The sequence below is a fragment of the Artibeus jamaicensis genome, unplaced genomic scaffold, assembly GCF_021234435.1.
Source record: "Artibeus jamaicensis isolate MK-2021 breed Jamaican fruit bat unplaced genomic scaffold, CSHL_Jam_final contig_233, whole genome shotgun sequence".
Classification (NCBI taxonomy): domain Eukaryota; kingdom Metazoa; phylum Chordata; class Mammalia; order Chiroptera; family Phyllostomidae; genus Artibeus; species Artibeus jamaicensis.
In genome coordinates this window covers 4535809-4544977 of record NW_026521486.1, presented here as the reverse complement: position 1 = coordinate 4544977, position 9169 = coordinate 4535809, and the positions used below count along the sequence as shown (strand labels likewise).

The following is a 9169-nucleotide window of genomic DNA, read 5'->3' as shown; positions in this document are numbered from 1 at the left end:
AAACTGCCCAAGGTCACACTGCATGAGTGACTCCCTATATCTGCCTCCACGCAGCTTCTGTGCTTGTAAGTCCTGACCACAAAGCAACAGCTGCCTCTCATACTCATAGGGAATATACTTTTCCCTTTTAACAATATATTGCAGCCCTGACTGGTGTGGCTTAGTGGATCCAGTGCCAGCGAGGGAACAGTCAAGGAGTTCAATACCTGGTCAGGGCACATGCCTGTGTTGTGGGCCAGGTCCCCATATGGGGGCGTTTGAGAGGCAACCGATTGATGTTTCTCTTGCTCCCTCTTTTCCCCTCCCCCTCTCTCTGAAAACAATAAAATCTTTAAAATACCCAATATATTACAAAAGTCTGTCAATAGCTGTACATTTAGCCACATAATGTTTAATGACGCCATGGTATTCCATTGTGTGGTTGTCATTTATTCATGCAGTTCCTTATTGGGGACAGTTACAAAGGACTTGCCTACTTGTTTGAGCACTCGTTCTTTTATTCTGTAGGGTAAATCCTTAGACGCTTGCATATTTGTTTTACATCGTGACTAGCTCCAGGATGGGGGCAATGGGGTGCTTGAAGGAGTGGGAACCTGTGGGTCGGCTATGCGTCAGAATTCCTGCGCAACTTTAGCAAAATGCTCATGCCGCGCCCGCCTCAGCAGGCTCGTGGTAGCACGGGCACTGGCATCGTTTTAAAGGTCCGCAGGCGATTCCGAGGTACCCGGGGTGAGATCCGGAGGAAAAAGCGCGTGGTCGCGGCAGGTGCGAAGGCGCAGAGGTGGTCAGCGTGCTCCGTACTTGGACAATTCGTAGTCCACGTCGAGCCTCAGTTTCCGCCTCCGTAGGGGGCGTGGGAGGAACGCGGTTTGAAGGGTCTCCGGACTGTTCTGGGGCCCAGCGTTTGGGGGCCAGGTTCGATTACACTAGCAGTCCCAGGCGGGAATGCGGCGGGGTAGCTGGGACGATGACGTAATGTGCTCACTGCCTGCTCTGGGACTGACTGGCGGGCGGGGGGTGGAGCTCGTTAACTCTGCAATTCCCGGCGGGTGGATGGAATAGCTTGCGGAGCAGACCCAACGTAGAGGAGAGAGGCTCCTTTAAACTAGGGGAAGGAGGCTGGGCCGAGGACCAGGAGGCTTTTGTTCGCATTCGCTACCACACCGTGAGGGGAGGTGTTTTGCTATGCAAATCTGAGCTGCTGATCGCTGACGCGCAATCACCCCACGCGCGGCTTTGCTCGCCGATTGGCCGTGAAGAGCCTGGTCCCATTGACAACAAACGCGGGTACGTGCGACCTGGGGGCGGGGCCGCAGAGGGCGCGGATTGGGGCGGGGGAATCCCGCCCCGCCCCTCCCGCGCAGCGCAAACATGGCGGAGGGTGACACCGGCCGGTGAGGCGGTGCCGGGCGGAGGCTGTAGGGTGTCATGGGTGGTGGCAGCGGCACCGCCTCCGCGTCTTCCTGAACAGGCCGGCTAGGAGGCCTCTGCGCCGAGCCGGGCGATGGACGAGAGCGGCGAGTTGGGCGGTCTGGAGACCATGGAGACGCTCACCGAGCTGGGCGACGAGCTGACCCTGGGGGATATCGATGGTGAGTGGTGGGTGGGTGAGTGGGAGTGCGGGGGCGCGCGGGGAGGAAGGGGTTACAGCGGCGCGCGCGGGTGCGCGTGCGCCCCCCGCCCGGAACCCCGGCTCGCGCGGGGAGAACCGGCACACGCGGTCCCCCCGGAGCTCCCCAGGCTTTCCGGGCTCTGTGGGTCTGAACCCCGGCCGGGGTTCCTACTGGCCCTCCGTTCCTACTGGCCACAGGATCCGCTCCCGGGATCCGCGTGTCTTTAAGCGAAGCGAGGGTCGTGAGGCAGGGGGCGCGGAGCCCGGGGCGTCCCGGTGGTCCGGTGGGAGCGACCCGACAAGAGCGCGCAGCCGCCTCCTCCCTCGCGCGCCTACACACGCCTCCCCAGGTCCCACTCTCCCGCCGCCAGCGACCCAGCGTTGTACCTGTCACTCCCCGCCCGAAGCGGGGGCGGCTTTGGGATCCCCGGACTCCGCGCCCGCAGCCCCGGTCCTCTGGGGTGGACCCACGGCGGGGTCTTCGGCGCTCGGGAAACTTTGGGCAGCGAGTGGCTGCAGAAGCAAGTTGTTGATGAAGCAAGGGGTGGCGGCGGCGGAGTCTGCACGCATCTCGGTGGCATGGAGACCCGAGTGCTCCTGCTGCCGCGCTGCAAAGGGAGTTGAGCAGCAGGAATTTTGAGTTGTGGCCCCTCGGGGACAGGCTGGGGAGCGGGTAGCCTTTGTTCCAGCGGCCTTAACAGCGGAGTGGAAGAGCTGGTAGGAGCCCAGAGATCCTCTCTGAAATGCTCTCACTTTGTTACCATTGGACCCCAAAGTTTGGAGAGAATCAGCGACCTGCCCAAGGTCACCCAGCTGATTACAGAGCCCAGTTCCTGGGCCAGTGTTGGTGTCTACATCAGGCTTCCGTCTGACCTTTGGGGGTGAGAAGTCCATCGAATACGTTTGTAATGATAACTCTGAATAGTTGGGCTCTTGTGATGTTCTAGTCCCCAGATATTTGATACTTTATATTGTTTCACTTATTCCTCACTACAGTCCCGTAAGACAGATATTCTTACTTCTATTTTTTACAAGAAATTGAGTCTAGGAGATGTTAACTTGATAAGGTCACTCACCTTAGATTGTCCAGAACTTAATGCTCTTAAGCAGTATCTCAGGTGCATTGTGCTCTTTGCAAAGCACTTTTCGAACCTGGGATCTCAGTTCAGCCTTGCAGCAGGTATGATGGCTCCATCATACCTGCAGATTGTCTTCTAGGGGAAGAGATGAGTGGCAGCAGCTAATTGAAAAGGATCAGTTTCCCATTTTGTTTCTATAACATTTTTACACTTTGGCCTATCTTTGCATTCTATTTTTGGTCATCTGGGCAGCATGGTTAGACCTTTAATTGAAGCCCCAAGTCTAACCACAGTCTTTTCCACTAAGTGCTGCTAAAACAGAGATGTATTAATAAGTGGGGGAGGGTAGTTTTTGGAACTTAACAAGGGCAGCTAAGTTTTGAGCACTTCATGCCAGGCACTCTGTTAGGTATTCATATACCTCAATGTTCTCAATTTTTAACAGGTACTGCCAGTCTACTCTCACAGATCCTGGAACTGAGGCCCAAGGTAGTTTATTAATTTACCTAAGGTCACACAGCCAGTAAGAAGTATGTCTGAACTGCCTACCAGGATGTTCACACCTAGAAATTTGGGTCTATTTTGCATTCTCATTTCATAATCCATCTCTACTTGTTTTGATTTGTAACGTGTTAAATTACATAGTGGTTAAGTATTAACTTTGTCCCCAGAGATTTCTAAGTATAGCGTACATTCTGGAAATTACCACAGTGGTTCAATGGCTTCATAGGTCCCCATACCAGATTTGGGGGAAAGTGGCTCCCTGTGTCTAATTGGCCAAGAAGTGCTAGTTGTGGTTTCTGGGCTGTAGGGACGATGAGAGATAGTATATAGGCAATTTTTTGGCCTCATGGAGCTTGAGATGAATAGCAGTAAAACTATAGTTGCTGAATATAGAATAGCTCACTATTGCACACAGCAGTAAGTGAAAGTATCAAGGGAGCTTGATGAAGGCCGGCTTATCAGGAAGATTACACCAAGGAGAGCCCTTCCCCTGGGCCTTGGAGGACAAGAACGGTTGGGCAGACTGAAGGCCAGTGGTCTGCAGGTGCCAATATCCCTGAATACTTACTCATCCATTCTGCCTCCAGAACATCAGCACCATGAGGACAAGGGCCTTTTGTTTTATTCACACTGTATTTCTTGCACCTAGAACTATTTGTGGAATGCCTGAATGAACCCAGAACCTTGAACTGGGCAGGATTCTAGGGGTTTGGATTAGATCAGGGGTAGCCAGCTCAGATGCTTCTAGGTGCTAGTCAGATGAGGAAGAAAAAAGATTCTGGATATGAAACACACACACACACACACACACACACACACAGAGTTGTGTGTGTGTGGTAGGGGAGAAGGGATAATTCCAACGTAGAGAGCTCATACCTGCCTCTTGGATCCATGGCGAATTCTTCAGTAGCCATCACTGGCCCTGCTATAGTTCACTAGGATGTGGACCAAAGGAGGCCATATCACTTATTAAGCAGAAGGGAGGGAGAAAGAGAGAGAGAAACATCAATGTGTGGTTGCCTCTTATGTGGCCACCACTTGGGATCCGGCCAGCAACCCAGGCATGTGCCCTGAATGGGAATCGAATTAGTGAGTCTTTGGTTCGCAGCCCGTGCTCAATCCACTGAGCTACACCAGCCAGGGTCTAAGCACATCTCTTGAGTAGCTTCTAAGTACCCCCCGTGATGGACAAAGTGCTGAGAATAGCTTTGAACGAGACATCCAAGGTCTCTTCTCTTTTAGGAAACTTCAGTTCTTGAGGGAGGAAATAAGCTAAACAAATAAAATAACACTGTTGGCATAGCTCTATGAAAATAAAATGGGCCCATGTTATAGAGAGTGACTAGTAGCTAAGTTTATTTTTCTTTTTTTTTTTCTTTTTTTTTAAAGATTTTATTTATTTATCTTTAGAGAGGAAGGGAAGGAGAGAGGGAGAGAAACATCAATGTATGGTTGCCTTTCATACATCCCCTGCTGGGAACTGGCCTGCAGGGAACCGGCCTGCAACCCCAGTATGTGCCCTGACTGGGAATTGAACCGCGGTTGTCTGGTTCGCAGGCCTGCGCTCAATCCACTGAGCTACGCCAGCCAGGGAAGCTAAGTTTAAATTGAGTAGGTCAAAGAGGCCTCAGCAGAGTGATCAGCATCTCTTCTTCAAGAGATGCCCAAGTCTGGATTTTTTACAAGATTTTATTTTATTTTTTAGGAGGAGTGGAAGAGAGGGGAAGAAACATCAATGGGTTTCCTCTTGCCTGCTCCCAACTGGGGACCTGGCCCTCAACCCAGGCATGTGCCCTGACCAGGAATTGAACTGGCAACTGTTCAGTTTGCAGGCTGGCGCGCAATCCACTGAGCCACATCAGCCAGGGCCCCAACTCTGGATTTTTATGTGAAATATCCAGATTTCCAAATATTGGCCCAACAAAGCATGTGTGTTAATAGGTCTCCAGTGCCTTGTTCCGCTGCAGAATGCTTAGTTGTCACAGGCCACCAGGCCTCTTATGATAGGATATCTAAAGTATTTGTGTGTGTGTGTGTGTGTGTGTGTGTGTGTGTGTGTGTGTGTGGTAGGTGTCTGTATTGTGAGACACTGTGATAAGCCAGGTCTTCTGCAAAAGCAGAGGCAGGATTTTCTTCCACCGGGATCAGGAAAGAAGGCACAGTCGTTAGAGGGTTTTTGCTGGACCCAGAAAGAGGGGTGGCAGAAGCAGCATGACAAATGTGGAAAGAGAACAATCAAAAAATAAGTTATCACAAGCAAGTTCTTGGAATAGAGGGTGTGCGTTAGGAAACAGAAGATAAGTTCTGAAAGGTGACTCGGAGCCAAATTATGGGGAGTTTTCATACCAGACACATGTTTTGTGGAAAGTAGCGAAGGTACGATGTTAATCATGGGTTTAAGGAAATTCAACTGTGGTGATGAGCAAGGAGGATTGGAGTCGGGGAAGCCAATTAGGAGGGAACTGCGGCCATCCAGGTATGAGCTGGTGCTAAGAGGGTGATGGGACTTGGGTGGGAAGTAGCCTTTGTGCAGGTTGCCTTTACAGGACAAGTTGATAAGACAGGACATGGCCTCTGAAGGCTTGGATCTGAAGACAGAGCAGAGCTGGAATTCTAAAATTCAGAAGCCAGTAGGAAGAGCTGGTTTGGGCAGATGACAGTTAGTCTTAAATGAACTGAAATTGAGGTGCATGGAGGATCATCCACTAGGAAATGGAAGGCAGGTTCTTGGGAGGAGGTCAAAACTGGGGATCGAGGAGTAGGCAGTGTGGGAGAGGATGGAAATGGGAGGCCAGACCAGGTGAGGGAAGTGCCATAACTGATGGGAGGTAAGCATTTTGAGGGGTGATCATGGATGATGGAGACATTGCTGCTGAGGACAGTAAGGATGACAAGGCCAAGCCAGGAGCCATGGGATCTGGCAGTCAGGAGGTCAGCCTTTGACGGTAGTCAGATAAGGGAATATAAGGCTAGATAAACCAGAAGGGAGGCAGGGGTGAGTTAGGCTATGGACAAGGAGAGGCAGCTATTCTCTTCAGAGATGGTTAGCGAAACTTGAGCGAGCTAGTCTACTTACTGTCTTCATGGATTTGCCTATTCTGGGCATTTCATTACAAATGAATTCATATACTATGTGGTATAGTGTTCCGGTCCATCCGCGTTGCTACATAGTGTTCAGTTGTATGGATACAGCACGTTGTTTATCAGCTCGTCAGTTGATGCGCATTTAGGTTATTTCCACTTTTTGGCTATTATAAATGAAGCTGCTGTGAACATTTGTGTAGACATTTTTTCATTTCTCTTGGGTAGATCCTCTACATTTTTTGTTGGTGTTTGTGTTTTTCTAGGGTTTGTGATAGCCCCATTTATTCACTTGCTCACTTCCCATGTTTCCGTAACTAATTCAGCCCTAATTTTATGACAAATTCTCAACATGGTGATCAGTTCCTTTTATCCCCCTTGTTGATGTCTCTCCTGGAGACCTCCCTCTTGCTGCCCCACCTGGTGGTTGTCAGGTCTGCTGTCCCGCGCTTAACCCTGAGTACCCTTAGCCATCTCCCTGTGGGCCATGTTGAAGCCCCTATTCCCTAGTTCCTGTTTTTTCACTCATGTGTTTGACAGAACACATCCTCCAGTAGCTTCCTGGGAAAGAGTACATTGGAGGTAAATTTGGGGGGACCTTGCCTGTCTAAAAAATATCTTTATTCTACCCTCACTCCAATTGGATGGTTTGGCTGAGTTTAGAATTTTAAGGTTGGACATAATTTTATGTCAGAATTTTGAAGGCATTGTCTTCTAGCATCTAGAAGTTAAGAAATCTGATACCATTTTGATTCCTGATCCTTTGTGTGTGACCTATTTTCTCCTCTGGAAGCTTGTAGGGTCTTGTTGTGGCATTCTGAATTCCACGATGGTGCACACTGATGTGACTGAGCTGTCTGTCAGTCACGCCCCTGCATGATGGGCTCTACAGGGCTGATGATGTCAGATACTTGCATTCGTTCATACAGTCCTGCTGGTAGCTCACCTTGCACCCCAGGCTGCAAGAAACTTCGGTCCGTGAGCCTTTTGGTGGCACTGTCTTGGGTCTCTGCCAGCTTCTCCTTGCAGTCATTCATTCCCTCTTTGGCAGAGTCTCCAGGCCCTATCAGGCACTGAGGTGCTTGGTAAAGGGATGTTTAATGAGGAGAAGAAAGCACTTGAAGTTTAAGGTGATGGGCGGGCCCCCAGCCCTGGTGTCCACATCACTAGGAAGGTCGGAGTGGCCAACCCAGTGAGCCAGGGTTGAGAGTCGGTGAGGGTGTGGCCCACACACCACTGGGAAGTGCAAGTGAGAGGGGTAAAAACTCACTTCCTATTTTTCCAGTGAGTCATAATTTGGAAAACTACTCAGTGAGGTGAGGCACGCACAGATCTACTTTTTACCCTATGTGTACCTTTTTCAAGACAGCTTTGTTTTGAACCCCCCAAAAATTTGAAATTTATTTTATCTTCTTACATGCTAAAACTTTCGCCACCTGCACAGTACTCTCCATTTGATGCAGTACACCTATTGAGATGATTTTTCCACTACTCCAACAGTTTTTTAACTCATTGATTTTGATGCCTTTTAGTGCTTCGTTTTTTGTTTCACCTCCTCCACATTGGCAAAATATTTCTCTTTGAGGACTTTTTTATCTGGGGAAACAAAAGAAAGGTCACTTGGGGCAAGATCCCGTGAATAGGGAGGGTGGGGCTTGGAGGTCATGTCGTTTTTTGGTCAAAGACTGCTAAATGTGCAGTGCTGTGTGGGCAGGTGCGCTCGTAAATTGCCCATCATAAAGTAGGCAAATGCACTGAAAGAGTTGTCAAAAAATAATTCACTGAAGCCCAATGCAGCTTCTCACAACCATTCCAGCTGGCACACTGATACAGATGGGTCTCTAGAACACTCACTTGTACTACCAGGGACTCGCCCTCCGGAAGATAATTCTGGTTTCTATATACCCCCCAACCCGCCCGCATGTCACTGTTACTTATGTGGGTTGAAAGAGCTAACTCACAGCTTCTTTATTTTCTACCCACTTTTAGCTCTTGATCTCATCTAGGTCCATTTCCTGGGACACTTTTTCTGGGGTTGCTCAGACACCAAACCAGCCTTCTTGGGTTTTTCCTCCTTTCTAGGTCAGACTGGCCTCGCCCTTGACAAACATTCTCCACCCAGGCCTTTGGCCTAATGTTCTTCGGTGTTGCCTGCCTCTCACCAAACGTGCTTTTCTGTCAGTCTTGTAGTCAGTTCATGTCTTGGCATTTTTTTAATGTATTTTTACTTCTTATTCAATTCGGTCTTTTTTCTTCTCAATTTAAGAGGTTCTTAAGCAACTTTATTCAGATAGTCCTTGAATATGAAATTGTCTGTATCCTTCTGGGTTCTGTCTGGACTTTATGATTGTGCACCAGGTTATTACATTTTTACTTACAGGTTGCTATATGTTGAAATAGTTAAGTTGTAATAGCCATGTAAACCAACATAATCCATCTGAAAGGCAAACACTGACACATATCTGTGCCTGTGGGACACTTGTGTCATTTGGAGTTTTTCATCATCTTAGAGGCTGTTGCTCTGAACATGGATGGGCCGGTCACCTCGGAGTCAGCTCATTGGTGTGTGTTTCCCACGGAGGACCCTTCAAGGCAGGAGCTCTCTCGCACTGCCAGCTGTAGCTCTTCCGTTTTTAAAACCTTCCCTGTGCTCTAAATGACTGTGTTGATTGGGATTTATGACTTGCAAACAATGTAAATTTTTTTGAAAAGGCAGTATCTTCATGTTGCAAAATAAAAAATATCAGAGGAGTCTGGGAAAAAGTCTTGCTAGCAGCCCTGTCCGTCTTCTCTTTGGGACCCACAACCCCCAATTCCTCACAAGGAAATCAATTTTTTAGGTTCTTTTACCACCTTCAAAACATAATGCAAATATAAGCAAATAACAAACATA

At 49.0% G+C, this 9169-nt stretch overlaps 1 protein-coding gene across 1 annotated transcript in view; it reads left to right on the top strand.

The window, feature by feature from the left end:
- The first annotated feature begins 1504 nt into the window (after window positions 1-1504).
- Window positions 1505-9169, top strand: part of SREBF2 (sterol regulatory element binding transcription factor 2) — a 56538-nt gene continuing 48873 nt past the window's right edge. The window contains exon 1 of the mRNA XM_037160750.2: window positions 1505-1592. Coding sequence (XP_037016645.2) covers window positions 1505-1592 — 88 coding nt within the window. The remainder of the gene's footprint in view (window positions 1593-9169) is intronic.